At 38.0% G+C, this 16,513-nt stretch overlaps 1 protein-coding gene across 1 annotated transcript in view; it reads right to left on the minus strand.

Moving 5' to 3' along the window:
- CFAP61 (cilia and flagella associated protein 61) overlaps positions 1 to 16,513 on the minus strand; it is a 267,799-nt gene that overhangs the window by 78,370 nt on the left and 172,916 nt on the right. Inside the window, exon 21 of the mRNA XM_004687139.2 lies at positions 13,265 to 13,439. Coding sequence (XP_004687196.1) covers positions 13,265 to 13,439 — 175 coding nt within the window. The remainder of the gene's footprint in view (positions 1 to 13,264; positions 13,440 to 16,513) is intronic.

The raw sequence follows: 16,513 nt of genomic DNA on the forward strand, positions 1-16,513 counted from the left end.
CACAAAATAATCTTGATAGTTCTCCCTTATTGTAAGAGCATTGTGATAGTAACAATACTATAGACTATACTATTTATATTTCTTAAACATCTGACATAATTATGTTATTTTATCAATGTCATCAGTTTTTAAGACTTATGATAGTAAATGAATGAAAAGTACTATATGCTATTTATATGTTATCTTGACATTGAATTGACAGTTTCATCTTTTCACACACAAAAAGAAACCACTGCAGACTCTCACTTTCATCTTTTCACACACAAAAAGAAACCACTGCAGACTCTCACTTTTCAGGCAAGATATAAAAATTTTACCACGAAGTGGTAAATTTATTGACTCTCTTATTTCTCATGCTTCTGAACTAGTATAAAAAGGACTTTTATAAGGCAAAATAAATGGCAAGTGTATTTATGAATAAATTATGCAAAAAACTATTTCAATTCAAAATTGAAAGGAGGGTAATGGCTTGTCTTATTTGCATAGAACAAAGGAACCAGAATAACTTGCAGATCACTTCTCTGAGAGTACAGCATCTAGAAAGTTCTCCCATACTTCCTATTGCTCGAATATGAAATGCTAAAGGAGAATATGGAAACCAGGGGTTAGAGTCCTTCCTCCCTGCCCTCACTAGGATGCTCCAATTTTGTGATTATGATTCTCTCTATTCAGATGCTCTAATGCAACATTCCTGGGTGAGCTGCTTTTTCCTTGGCTGAAAGAGCCAACATTTCGCTTAAATTATTGAGGCTCCCACCTGCCGCGAAACATGAATCCTGGTTGTCTGGCACAATAATGAGTTAGCCTGCCAGAAAAGCCAAAACTTGAACCTAAAAAGCTGTCAGAGGGTGAGGTCTTCTGCCCTTTTAAAATATGTATGTCAAAACAATATTCATTTTCAGTAAAACATATCTAAGTGTTTAGGTCTCATGCAATTCACAGTTTTAGTATTTTTCCAGTTTTTTAATGTTAGCTTTGAGTAACTATACTGTGAGATGGGCTCTTTCTTTATATAAGGTTCTTGGAAGCCCAGGCACTGCAATGCTGCTGGGGTTTGGAAAGCAACACTTTTCTAGAAGGTTTGCCTCCAGATTGTAGGCAGCCGTAGGGGATGAGGCTTTTCATTTCAAAAGGTAATGCATCATATGAAATCTCTAAAATTTAGATTAGATGTTTATCTAATAGATAATCTGATTTCTAGTTCTGCCTTTCAGTTTAATTTCCAATACCTACCCTCCAGTCTCCAATAAGAGACTATTATAATAGCCCTTACCATGACATAACAAACCTACCCCCAAAACTCACTTTCAAACAAGAAGTTTGTGGGAGGTCAGTTGGCCCATCTGTGGGCCAGCTAACATCAGCTGATCTGGCTTCAAGTGGTGGCTGGGGTCAGGTCTGCACTGAGTACCTTTCATCCCTCTTGGAGTGACCACCTGAGGCATAGTCAATGGAGAGACGCAGATGCACAGGGGCAAACACTATTGCTCAAGTCCTGCTCATGCCTCTCCTTGTATTGCATTCACTCACATTCTTTTGGGCAGAGCCAGTCACATGGCCGTGTCCATAGCCAAGGGAATGGGTAGCACTCTCTGACCACTATGGGTGCAGGAGGGGAGTGGATGTTTGCTAACTGCAGTCCAAACCATCATAGTCACACTGGACAGATATTAAATAAACACCTGTATGATTAAATCTAACACCTTTCATCTGAACATGTTTGATTTGTTATGTTTCTCTCATTACCCATCAAAAGTGGTAGAATTGTAATAAAAATTTTTACTATATAAGTAAAAACATGCCAAGGAAAAATCGCATCCCTTTCAACATGAAACAGACCTGATGTAACAAAGTCAGCCTACTGGTTTTTGCCAGTTTGACCTCTGCCTTTTAAATGTCTCCTCAGTGGGGGAATAATATTGCCATTATCTTCAAAAAGTTATGAGTTTTTCCTATATTATTCCTCATTTTGCAAGGAATTTTTGGATTCATCTCATGTTTATCTCAGGACTCCTATATATCAAGCCCAAAGCTAGGCACTTTTATACATAGTCACCTATCATCATCATCATCTTCGTTTTTTAAAAAAAGATTTATTTTACTTATGCATACAGAACTGAGTTACAGGCAAGAGGTGCAAGGGTGGTGAGAGGCTTCACCAGAGACGAGTGGGGAGCAGAGTAGGCAGATTAATGAAGGGGCAGGGGAGCAGGGGCCGGATCAGGAGAGGTCTGCCACACCATGTGGATCACCTCTGGGGCCAGGGATCGAACTTGCACTGAAGCAGCTGTGGCTAGCTTGCAGTGCTGCATCATAACCCATTGCACCACCAGGGAGCTATTAACAGTGACAATGGCTTTCCTCAGATGCCCATAAATAATTTTCCCATAAGCTAAGAAAAAAAGACATAAGCATGGAGGTAATTCATTGAATAGCTAGTTATACATTCTTGTGACTTCACTAGGAAAAATAAAAACTAGTTTTATTCATTTCAGTACAAATCAAGTGAGGTGTAAAAATATAGTTACTTCTTATCAGAGTAATTTGACTAGCATGAGTAGAAGAGGGTATAGCATTCTTGAAGTCTAACTGACAAGATCTCACCTCAGCCTACTCATACCTGGGTACCTGGTCCAACCCCTAACCAGGTGAGATTCGAGTAGTCAGCCTCAGCTTCTAACTTTCCTTCCCTGTATTCACCACAATCTACACACTGAGGCTTCTCTGTGAGGCAACTTCAAGTTCACCCTTCCATCATGTGACCCCTGGTTGCTTACCCAGTGCTTAGCCTACAATTGCAGATAAAAATATGCTGCCTGAATGGATACAAGGATGAATGTTGAGGTGTATCAGATCCAAGCTAACTGGGCCATAATCTGTGGTCCTCTAAATATTTTTTACTTTTATTTTTTCTTGTTAATCTTTTTTATTTAAAAAAAATATTTTTCAATTCTGTACAGTAATTGGTTCCTGGTGTAGTTCATATAGTTCTCCCACCACTACACCGTTCACAAACCATCACCATATTTCTTTGTGCTCTTCTCTCCCCTGTTTTGACTCCCTTCATCCCCCTCCTTTGCTGTGTGCCTCAGATCTAGGTCAGCTTGCTAGTTCTGTCTTTTTCTCGACCCTTTGCTCAGGTTCTCTATATTCCAAATGGAAGTGAAACCATCTGGTATTTATCTTTTTTCCTTCTGACTTATTTCATTGAACATAATCCTTTCTAGTTCCATCCATGTTGCTGTCTATGGCATGAGTTTGTCTTTTTTGATTGCTGAGTAATCACTGACCACACTTTGTCATGAAAAATGTTTTTGATTCATATGTTTTGGGGCATTTGGGTTGTCTTCATAGCTTGACTATTATAAATAAATAGTGCTGAAATAAATTTAGGAGTGTAGGTTTCCTTTCAAATTAGTGTTTATGTGTTTTAGCGGTAGATACCTAGGAGTAGAATTGCTAGGTCATATTTTGGAACCATTTTTAAGTGTTCTGAGGAATCTCCACACAGCTTTCCTTAGAATAAGTTATATATCTGACGTTCAGATAAAAACATTTCACCTTAACATTCTTAAATCTGATTATTATGTTTCCAATCTAGTTCACAAAATCCTAGAAGTAATAAAAATTCTCAATATAACAGTATCAAATAATACTCCTATCACATTGTTGGAATTTAAACCCAGGAAAATTAAAATAGTTTTAATGGAAGTTAGTAGGTATATAATTGCCAAGTTGTGATGTTTAGGTGAAATGTTGGTAGAATATGGGAAGGAAAGAAATGGAGAGAGAAAGAATGGGGCATAAAGAACAGAGAGAGATTCAGGAGACTAGATTTTCTTCAATTCCTGTAAGACTTAGGAAAATAAAAATTAAAAACAGGTGAAAGAAAGTAGTGGTGAAATGAAGGGCGGGGTTGGATAACTGAATCACAAAGAACAGTGACAAGAGCTTTGCCTAGAAGAGACATTGTGTCTAACGCTTGTGTCCCTGTCACAGTGTGTGTGGTTGGAGTTTATTGGCACAGAACACTGTGATGGTTTACAGAGGGAGTGAGGGAGCCCCCAACTTATATGTTTCCCATGACATTTATGTTCATCTAATGTCATGCTGTTAATGTCAGAAAAGTTCAGTGAGTTGGAGATCAATTTAATCAATATATCCCTACCTCTTAGATGTTTTATAATGCATGGAGTCTTTGCAAATATTTAAAAAGGGTTGACAAATTATAAGAGCGTCCCTCACATATTTGAGATATCACATAAATTCTTTGCATGTTTCTATGCATATATTGGAGAAACAGGTGGTAAACCTGCAGATTTCCACACGTTATCAATTTTATGTTAAAATATCTGGTCACCATCTTCATTGCAGTTCAGTTTATTCAATGGATAAACTAAGTTTTTTACACTTGATCTGACAGGGTACAGAGGCTGCTAAGACTGCCCTATTTGAAATGGTGAATGATAAATAAAGGATAGTGGAGTATAACCATAGCAGGTTTCATGGACGGTCAATCTTTGTGGCTCCTTTCAGGGAATAAATTATGCATTACTAAGATCACAGATCTGAATAGGAAGCAGAGTCCAAGCATGCACTGCTCCTAAGATGACTTGTGAAAGTTCCTCAAATGGAAGTGATTATGAAGGAGACTTTGGTCACTCTTTTACTGCTGATGGGGGCAGCAATTTTTGAGACAAAAGATGCAAGAGTGTTTCCAAGAGGAAAGAAGGACTTCCAGGTGAAGAGAGTGAAAGTGATGTTTCAAATCACTACCTCCTGCTAACTCCTCAACTCAGGCTGAAAGCACAAACACTTGCCACTTCAAATGATGGCATTCATATAAAGGGATTTTTTTGTTTTCTGGTGCATACTTTTTGAAGTTGTAACGGAATGTACTAGCAAACTTTAATTTGACGACCCAAACAAGGCAATCACATTTTAAAATGTCAATTATCCTCAGATTCAGGGGTTTCATCAATTTATGTTTATTGGAAGTGTGGAAAGGATGCCAGTTATATTATCCTGGCTCCTCCTGGAAGAATAAGTAGTTTCAGGAGCTTGAAAGCTCACTAGTATTTATTTATTCATCTTTCATGTTAAGTTTATTTTACTTTGTGTGTGTGTGTGTGTGTGTATATATATATATATATATATATATGCTATATCATTCTTCATTTTTGTACGACATATGCTTTCTCCTCTCGGATATAGTCCCTGTAAAATTCCCGCCATGAATTCACCCTTTGCACCATCGCCATTGTCTCTTCTCTCATTGTGCTCTTCTCTCTCCTATTTTGACCCCTTTTCTCCCTCCTCCCCTAATGTTTCAAATTTATAGTTGCCTGTTAATTCTTTTTTATTTATTGTTATTTTTTTTCTGATCCTTTATGTGGTTCTTATGTATTTCTTCTGTAAGTGAAAGCATCCAAAAAAAAATTTTTTTTTTTTGCCCTTCTGGCTTATTTCAATGAGCATAATCCCTTCTAGCTTTATTCATGTTGCTGGAATGGCATCAGTTTACCTATTTTGATGGTTGAATAGTATTCCATTGTGTATATGTACCATATCTCTTGATCCAGTCATCAAATTTTGGGCATTTGGGTTGTTTCCATATCTTACCTATTAGGCCTCCCTGGTGGCGCAGCGGGTTAAAGCACAGCACTGAGAATGTAAAGCCACTTCCACATGAGTTCGATCCCCGCCTGCCCCGGAGGTGACCACATGGCGTGGCAGACCTCTCCTGACCCGCCCGCTGCTCTCCTCAGCAGTGTACTTCATCGATCTGCCTGTTCTGCTCCCCACTCTGTCTCTGGTGAAGCCTCTCACCCTCCGCATCTCTGGCCCATACCCCAGCTCTATATGAATAAATAAATAAATCTTTAAAAAAAAATAGTGCTTCAATAAATACAGGGGTGCAGGTATCCTTTTGAATTAAACTTTTTGTGTCCTTTGGGTAGATTTCTAGGAATGGAATTACTGGATTATGTGGAAGCTCCAATTTTAGTAGCTCAAGGAACCTCCACAGCTTTCCATAGTGATTGGATCAGTTTGCATTCCCACCAGCAGTCTAGAAGAGTTCCTTTCTCTCTACACCCTCGCCAACATTTGTTGCTAGTTTTTTTAATATGTACCATTCTCACTAGTGTAAGGTGGCATCTCATTGTAGTTTTGATTTGCACTTCCCTGATTACAAATGATGTTGAATATTTTTCATATACCTGTTGGCCATTTGCATTTTCTCTTTGAGAAATGTGTTTTTAACCTCTTCTGCCCATTTTTTTGACTGGATTGTTTATTTATTTATTTGAGTCATGTGAGCTCTTTGTAGGTTTTTGTGATTAGTCCCTTAAGAGTTGTGTGTAAAAATTTTCTCTCAACCAGTAGATGTCTCTTTGTTTTGGGTAATGTTTCTTTTTGCCATATGGAAGCTTTTTAGTTTGATGTAATCTTAGGTGTTTATCTTTCCTTCACATTCTTTGCTTTGGGGGATGAGTCTTTAAAGGTTTTACCAAAATGTGTGTTATATAGTGTTTTACCTATTATTTTATTCTATATATGTTATAGTTTTAGGTCTTATATCTAATTCTTTTATCCATTTTAAGCTGATTTTTGTGCATGGTGTGAGGTAGTTGTCTAGTTTCATTCTTTTGCATGTGGTGGTCCAGTTTTTCCAGCACTGTTTATTGAACAAACAGTCTTTGTTCCATTGCATATTCTTTGCTCCTTTGATACAGAAGAGATGGCCATTTATATGTGGCTTTATTTCTGGGTTCTCTGTTTGATTCCATTGGTCTGTGTGTCTGTTTTTGTTCCAGTACCATACTGTTTTAATTATTATGTCTTGTAGTTAGAAGTCTGGGAGTATGCTACCTTCATTCTCCTTCTTTTTTATCAGGAGAGCTTTGGTTATTTGAAGTTTTTTTTTTTTGTGGTACCATGTGAATTTCATCAACATTTGTTCTATTTCTTTGAAGAATGTCATTGAGATTTTTATTGGGATTGCACTGAGTCTACAAATTGCTTTCAATAGTATGGCCATTAGAATTAATGGATTAAGAATTAATAATGTTAATTCTTCTGATTCATGAGCAGGGGATGTCTTTCCAATTCTTTGTGTCTTCTATTTCTTTTTTTTTTTTTAAAGATTTATTTATTTTGTGCATACAGAACTGGGGTACAGGCCAGAGACTCAGGGGTGGCAAATGACTTCACCAGAGACAGAGTGGGGAGCAGAATAGGCAAATCAACGAAGTACACTGCTGAGGGGAGCAGCGGGTGGGTCAGGAGAGGTCTGCCACAACATGTGGTTACCTCCACCATGTGGCAGGTGGGAATCGAACTCATGCGGAAGTGGTTTCAGCTTCTTAGTGCAGTGCTTTAACCCGCTGCGCCACCAGGGAGGGCCTCTTTTAACAATGTTTTATAATTTTCTTTGCATAGGTAACTTATCTCCTTGGTTAAGTTTATTTCCAAGTATTTAATTTTTTGTTTCAATTGTAAATGTGATGGTTTTCTTAATTTCTTCTTCAAGTTGATTGTTTGCATGTAAGAAGGCTACCAATTTTTGTGTGTTGAGTTTGTATCCTGCTACCTTACTAAATTGGCTTATTATTTTAATTAGTTTTTCTGTGGAGGAAAATTCACAGATTTTTAATGGTAATATGGTTTACAGAATTGAAAAGTTAAGTTGAACTCCCTATTAAGTTCAAAAAGTACAATATAGTGTTAATCATTTTAGTAACAGATTTTATCTGTAGTATAATAAACTTTGAAAAAATTATTTTTAGTAGACGTTAAAAAGCACTTTACTCTTCTGAACAGAATACTTTAACTTTAACCACCCAGAAAGTATGCATGACTGCCATTCCATCACCACACTCAATCCTCCATTATAAAGAATCCTCCTGTAAGAGAATTCTTCTCTTCTTGATAGAAAGGGGAAAAAAAAATGGGAATACAAAAAAATAAATGTTTGAGGGCCCTCCTTCGTGGTGCAGCAGGTTAAAGCACAGCACTAAGAAGCTAAAGTCACTTCAGCATGAGTTTGATCCCACCTGCCCCAGAGGTGATCCACATGGTGTGGCAGACCTCTCCTGACTGGCCGGCTACTCCCTCAGCAGTGTACTTTGATGGTCTGCCTGTTCTGCTCCCCACTCTCTCTCTGGTGAACTCTCCTACCACCCCTGCACCTCTGACCTGTACCCCAGTTCTGTACGCACAAATAAATAAATCTTTTTAAAAAAGTGATTTATGCACATTAATTTGTTCTAATTCATATCTTAACATGAATTTTTCCTCATAAATATTAAAATTTTGGCCAAAGAAAACAAGAATTAAACACTACATTTTATAATTCACACATTTAAATTGCTCTGATATATATTTACATATTCTACTACATTTAATGTACAATGATTTATCTTTTTCCTTTTCAAAAGAGATAGAATGATTATGTATGACTTCATCTATCCTCAGATTAGGTCAATGAAAAAATTGGACACTGAAAGGTTAAGTAACAGAGACCATGTAACACAGCATGAAATGGTTCAGCAGGATTCAGACCTGCCAAGTCTAATTTTAGAACTAGTGTTTACACCACTACTTAATTGCAAATGAATATGTTACATGACACTAAAAAAAATGCTGTAATTGTCATTTAATCTGTATTACTAGCTAGCAACTAGATAATGAATTTTAAATGATAAAATAGAATATTAATAAATTGTGAAATACACACATAAAATGTATTATGTCCATGAATAAACATGGAGATATTCTTTTTCTTTTTTATAAGTCAAATCACAAGATTTCTAGGACCCAAGCCTGACCTGTCCCATTTTGTTCTGCCAAATTGAAAAAGGAAGAACATATTAGATATAGCATAACAAAAACTGTGTTCAGTGATTCATGCACTGCAATTTTAATGCTATACTTTTCCTACAAACATGCTTTTAATAAGACAGTAAACTGTATTTAGCTGAAGATGAAAATAATTGATCCATTTCAGGCCATTAAAGCAGTTTTATTTATTAATTTTTTAAATTTTACTTTCATCCTACTTTTCATTTTCATGGAAAGTACAGAGGTAATAGCAGATGAATTTCAATTAGTTTCAATTAATGCCATAAACTGCTATAATGTATTAGGTTGCTGGGTTCTCTCTAAAACCCCCAGCTGAACGTTACGGGTTTTGTCTGCAGTTGAAAGCAGCATTTGAGCCAGTGATGTCAGCTATTCTCTAGGATACTGGAGCAGTTCTCATAGTTGAGGATAATTTACATGTAGAAATCCATCCAAGTCTAGAGCCCAGAAAGCCATTTCCTTCAGACTGGACTAATTCTACTAGAGAACAGTGGTTTCTACTTTGGAGGCAGAAGGGGTATGACAAAACAGTGATTTTGCTTTGCAGGGATATCTGTAGTTTCGATGGGCAGTAATTCAGAGAAGAACTGACATCCTGGTGACCATCCCAGCATTTCAACATCCACCTGCCCTTCTAGAAGACCTCTACTGCCTTTGGTAAACAAGACCCCTTTCTCAAGTCCTCGCTTCAGCAAAGCTAGGCCTGGAGTTTCCCAGGATTAGAGGGGTGATTCTTGGATGGACATTAGACTAACTTACAAACAATAAGATATTTTCTCCTGTGATACAGGTCAAACTCTCCCAATTTCTCTTCTTTTTGAGAGGGGCCTTGTCCTCAGATCCCTCTTGTCAATATCCACACTGAACTGTTGAGAAAGGGGGAAGCAAGCCAGAAGGGAGCAAAAGTGTCTTCAAAAATGTCCATATTTGGCCCTCCCTGGTGGTGCAGTGGGTTAAAGCACAGCACTAAGAAGCTAAAGCCACTTCAGCATGAGTTCGATCCCTGCCCCAAGGTGATCCACATGGCGCGGCAGACCTCTCCTGATCCGCCTGCTGCTCCCCTCTGCAGTGTACTTTGATGATCTGCCTGTTCTGCTCCCCACTCTGTCTCTGGTGAACCCTCTCATCGCCCCTGCAACTCTGGCCTGTACCCCAGCTCTGTATGCATAAATAAATAGATCTTTTTTTTTTTTTAAAGTCCACATTCCCCCTAGTGTTACTAATGTGCCCCCTTGTGGGGGCAAGAACCACCAGATAGAGAGATGGTGATGTATACAGGAATGCATTCATGATATCCCAGAATTCTGCTTTGTAGCTTCAAATAGAAATAGAATCATTCCATAATTGACTTGGAATTAACCAACAAGCACTGTGCCAACAGAGTCGCCAAACAGAGCAAAAGGTTACAGCTTCCTCCCTTCCTGGAGGCAAGGCTGCCTCACTTTCAACAAGCTATTCTGACCTCCCCTGACCCATTCTTACTAGAGCACTTTCTCTACTAGAGGGATTCACCTTCCTGTCTGGTGTGCTGTGCACTGGACACACACTAAAAAGCAACCAACTGAACATAGAGTTGGCCAAACACTGAGGTTGTCCCCTCAGTCCTCTGCCTTCATCTTCCACTTCTGCCCTCTACACAGTCTGCCTGCCTAAGTTGCTGGACCATCAGCTTTTGGATACAATTCAAACTCCCCCAACTTCTCTCTCCATTTGCTTGTCATGCTCATCTTTCAGGCTTAGCTCAAATCCCCCTTCCTTAAGAGGCCTTCTTCAAAACTTCACAGCCTCTAGAAAGGCCAGAGCACCCCACTGCCATCTGCTGGCACCCAGAATGCCTGGATTCTTGTCTTGTGTAGACTATGTCCTGGGTTTCCCTCTCACCAGGACTGCATGGGCTGAGACTTACTTACACACTGGGGAGCTTTCGGTGTGAAACAACTACTCCATCACATGTAGACATAGTAATGCTGATTAACAGCCTGGATTATTGAACTCTCACTATGTATGAGACACCGGCCTGACTTGGACATGTAATATCTTACTTATCTCATTTGATCCCAGAATGGGGCTAATTATATTCAAGTCTAAATATGACTCTAATTATGGAAAAGCAACAAAGAGCTTCTTAAGGCAGGAGGCTAACACTTTCTTTCTAATTTTTCTCACATGAGAAGCCATTTGAAAAGGGTCCCTATGCAGAGTTCAATTAACCTAGCCAAGTTGGATTTCTCAGAGCACTGCCAACCTGGGCCCAGTATCAGAGTGTTAGGAACACTGTTAGGAAGTCCCCTAGGAGTATCATCAGATGCCCTTCCTGGGGAAAAAAGTTTATCTTTAAGACAAGAAACTCATTTATTCATACTTCTTTTTCTGGTTATTCAGTGGACAAAACCAGGGACTTAAGGGATATTATACTGTGGTTGATGAGAGACAGTTTAAAATATTTTATAAGAATTTCCCTTGAAATGGGCACTAGTCTATTTTTGACAAGTAGTCGACAGAATAATTCTGATGCTTTCCCCATCTGAGAATCAATAGCTTGAAAAAGCAGACACTCAAAGAAGAACATAATAATTCTTACTTTGGGATTTCTAAATCCCCCACATAAATATTCAACTTAAGAACTTGTATCGCCACTTTCAAAGACCCTTTTCTTGGTTAAAAAGCTCTTCACTCTTAATCCCCCAAAGAGTCAACAAAGTTAATACACTGTGTTTTAATAGGATTCAGCACAGTTTTAAGACACTCTGTTTTTTATATTGAACTATTATCTTTTGTGCTTTGGGGGGCTTAGGTTACATTTAAGGTCTGGAATTGATGGCATGGTCATGATTTGTCACAAATAAAAGTAAGATTCTATCACTCACCTATTTTTGTAAATAAAATTTTACTGGCACACAGCCATGCTAATTTGTTCACATATTGTCTTTAACTTTGTTGTTGCTGCAATGGCAAAAACAAGTGATGGGCAGAGCTCATTATGGCCTTCCAAGACATTGCATATTTACATCTGGCCCTTCACAGTAAAAGTTTGCCAACCCCCAGATCAGAGAATTCCCCAAGTCTATGTAAGTCACTGGACAGTCATTAAAGAATGAGAATAATGTTGAAATAGATTTAAATACACATAGATACAAAACTGAAAACATTGTCAAGTTCTGAGGCAAATATAAAAGTATTTTAGGACAAATTTTAAATCTGAATGAATGGTATATACCTATATACCTCACCTCTGTCCAAAGGTTTTAGACTCAGTTGATTTTTCATGTGACTTCTGTCCAACTTTTAGGTTACACACGTTATTTCATACTCAAAAGAATATGGACTGTTTCCCCGAAACTTTATGAAATCAGTTTACCCTTGATTCCAAAAACTTGATGTAAGAAAACATGTAAGAAAAAACTATCAGCCAATGTGAATATTTGTCTTATGAATTTAGATGCAAATAGCCTATAGCATCAAATTACACTTAATTTCAGCACAGTAACTGCATGTAAATAATGCAATTATTAGTTGCATACTTAAATTATTCTTAAATGGGCACATTAAATAAGCATGTTTAATTTTACATATTGATCCCCATACTCCAGGCCCTTAGTGAGACTGATTTGAACATGTGAGTTCAAATCCCACTCCCCATGACTGGTTGTACACCCCAGCCATGTCGTTGATCCTAACTGTGCTCTTTACCTAGAGGCAAAAAGAAGGGGTTGCACCAGGTCATACCCAAATTTTGACTCTCAGGTTTCAGTTAAAACCAAATAGGGAGCCAGACCTTCTTCTGGTTGGTCTACATGTCAAACAATTTCATTTTAATCCAAGCAATGAGAGGAAGATGTTTGAGAAAGCACTTCACAGTGGCACAAACATTTGGTACAAATGTTTCACTGTCTCATTTTGATTCAAAAAGTGGCATGCAACTCAAATGTGTATTAATGGGAAGGACCATGCAGACAACACCAAGAAAGAGAACAATGGATTGTGAAGAGAAGAAAAGATCCCTCCAACACAGACCTTTCTTTTTCTTCCTAGGTCTTTTCAGCTTCACAAAAGAAGACATATTTTCCATATAATTGCTACACATGTTTGCTTATTAAATTATTCTTTAATTAGTTAATGATTTTAGCCATGCTTTGCTCTTCGGATATTCATTTTGTGTAATAAAATAATTATAGATAATTAAACTATCTCAAGCCTTTTTCCTTCCCCCAGTAAACATGCTGGGTATCCAAAAATGACAACAAGTTGTAAATTAATCTGGAAAACAAAGCATGACAGATGAATGATTTGGTTGGAATTAATTAGGCACTAATTATATACTGGAACTAGATGAAGAATGAGACTCATTATAAAAATAAAATGCTATTCTGAAAAGATGCACAGTTACCAACATCCTTACCTTCTGTGATGATGGAGTTGTTCCTTATCCAAGTCAGTGCCTCAAAGCAATCTTCTTCATCATTGAGAGTGAAATGATTGCGAGGAACTTGGTCAGAGTATCTCTTCTTCCAGTCACTTGGAATCTCCCTGTTTGTCAGGTGCTGATTAATATCAGCCCCTGTGGGACATGGGACCTGAGGTATGTTAGAAAGACAATCTTATTTCAGTGATAACCAGTAAAGAGCTGATACAGTATCAGACTAATTAAATAACTGTAGCAATACCCAGCATGGATATGCCTTTTTTCTGCCCCTAGTTACAATCAGTTTTTTTTAACTGAAAAAACCAAACACAGGAATGATTTTTTCAAATCTGCCTCAGTGGTGCAAAATATCCATTTATTAGGCTTACAGATGCTGTAGGTAAGTCATTCAGACAGGGAAAGGTGGGGGATAGTGTCTCTGTTCCACAATGTGAGAGGCCTCAATTGAGAAGACTTGAAGGTGGAGTAACCTGATGATTAGAGACTGGGATCATCTGGAGGTCATCAGTCTTTTTTCTTTCCCTCCTAAAATAATCTGGGTATAGGAGAAAGTTGTCATTGTATATCTTGCAGTTGATTCTGGCCAAGGAGTGGGATGTTAGCGGGGTTATTGGCTAGAACACCTCTCTGTGGCCTCGCTGCATGGCCTGGAGTTCCTCACAGCATAACGGCCTAAAGGCAAGTGTTCTGAGAGAGGGAACAGTACAGAAAGCTCCAAGTGCTTTTCTAACCTAGTCTTGAAAGTCAGTGTCTCTTCTACCATATTCCACTCATACCTAGGCTTAAGGGGAGGAAGACTAGAATTCACCTCTTCCTGCAAGAGGAACACATGGACCTGGCTTTTTTTTTTTTCTTTTTTGAAAATAATCTTTACAGCAACAGGGGCAAGCCAAAAAAGAAAATGAGGGAGTAGGAGAGGATTATTCCTCACTTTGTTAGAGAAGTCCCCTTTCTCCCACTACCCTCCACAGACCCCAGTATAATAACTTCTGCCTCTGACTTTGGCTGCAAATGTGAGTAGAAATAGAGACTTCTTTCAGCAATAGGGCAAACAACCATGAAAGCACAATATAGGATGGAGAGACATACTTCTGGTGTCCCAGAAACTGTGACAAATTGGAAGGGCCCATGTCCACCCTCTGGCTGAAGTATCCAGTCATGATCCAGTTGTTGCCAGAGCGGAGTATGGGTTCAAAATGGTCATAACTAATTTCTCAAAAAAAAGCTAGATAGCTTTTTTTTTCACATGGATTTCTAATTTATTATTATTATTATTATCTTGGATTGAATTAAAAGCATCACTATGTGACTGTTTCACCACATCAAAGCCAATTACAACAATACAATAGCATGGGCCTGCTCAGTGGGCCACCACTTTGTCCCTTCAATTTTTATTTTGCTGCCAAGTAGAGGTTATGTGAAAGATGAACACTCAGAGCAAGGCTTAAAGGCAACTTTGTTAGAAGGCCTCTGTTAGAAGACTCACACAAACTGTCCTGTACTCAATGGTGGTATGAAACTTAAGGGCTGAGAAGCAGGGATCATTTTATGTTGTGATGGAGAGTTCACTTGTAGAAAGGACTAAAATGGGTACAAGATTCAGAAAATGCCTTGTTATGCTGGGTAGAAGTGAATACTGATAGCACTCAAACAAGTGAGGCTTCATTAAATTCCCCATAATATTTAGGAAACTTTTTGGTTTTCTCAGTAGAAACTGTAAAGCTTTGGCATATTACTAGAACATACTTAATTTCAAATTGGGTTAAATATTAAAAATCAATTTTTAATGCTAGCTGTCCTTTTTTCACTGCAGAGTATGAAGTAATGAAGAGGCTGTATTTAACAAAATGGAACAACCCCAATAAGATATTTTTATTTACTGCAAAATTGTGGAGGTGAACTTTCTTACCAGCAATAGAACTTTCTTGGCAATATTATACTACAATTTTGGTACCAATAAACTCAAAGTTGTAAGGCAGTTAACTGAGCAGTTGAGTCAGAGGTCTGACGTACATAAAACTGACTACCATGCTTTCAACAATTTGAAATCTCACTGGAACCACAATGATCACTGTAGCACAAAAGAAAATGAAATTTGGGTAACACTATACCAGTTTAGTAAGTCATACTTAAGACTTTAGCAGAAAATGGCAGAGTTAGAGTAATTTGAGGGCTCTTCAATTTATAAAACTTTCAATGAGTTATCTTTTCAAATGGTGGGTGTTTAGATGAAGCACAAAGCAGAGAAAAGAGAATGAGGTCCAAAATGAAAATCAGTTTACTCCAATCCTGAAATGTAACTGCATTCTTAGATTCCATATGATTCTGTGGGCATTTAAATATGTGATGCTGTTTTCATCATTTCTAAGCTCTATAGAACTAGAAAAGTTAAAGAAAGATTAAGGGAATAATATGTTTTTCATAGTCTCACAATGGCGTTTTCACAGAATACGAAAAACTAAAGCCAGGGGTTTAAATTCCAAGTCAAATTGATTTGTCCACACAGAGTTTAGCAGAACTGAATAAATAAAAAAGGATCTTTATAGGGATCAATTCATCTGATGTCATCAAAGTTGGGAGGGAACAGAGTTTAATAGGTGAACTTGTATATATATAGATATATATGTATGTGTGTGTATATATTTTAAATAATATAATAGTTTGTTTTTACAACATTTTGTGCCTTTTTCCAGGGTATGTATACATTTAATAAAGAAGCACCATCAGTGCTGGCTAGCCAAAATAGAGTGCTCTCTTGCCACTAACTTAATTCCCACTAACTGATGAATGATATTTTCAATCATTACATCAGATGATTCACTGACTGGCGGGAGCCCTTTGGCCACCCCCAAGTCCCTGAGCAAGTTAATAACTTATGGTGGTAAGAATTGCTTGGAAACTGATCCAAAAACCTATTTTCCTTTTTTTTTTTTTTCCTAGTAACACTCTCCTGAGACATATATGCCCAGCTGAAAGATTACCCTGCCCTACTCATGACAAAAGATAGAACTATAAGCAGGAGTGGGTCAGGCAACTAGAAAAGTCATTTTGCTCTTGTCCTTCCTCCTGCCTACTTCTTGCAAATGAGTCAACAACTACTTCAAGATATTGAGTTTGGGGGCCATCCCTGGTGGCGCAGAGAGTTGGAGCGCACCACTGTGAAGCTAAGCCAAGCTGTGGCCACTTCAGTTCTAGTTGGTTCCCTGCCCCGGAGGTGACCACATG

The sequence above is a fragment of the Condylura cristata genome, unplaced genomic scaffold (genome assembly GCF_000260355.1).
Source record: "Condylura cristata isolate star-nosed mole 26May11 unplaced genomic scaffold, ConCri1.0 scaffold00022, whole genome shotgun sequence".
NCBI lineage: Eukaryota > Metazoa > Chordata > Mammalia > Eulipotyphla > Talpidae > Condylura > Condylura cristata.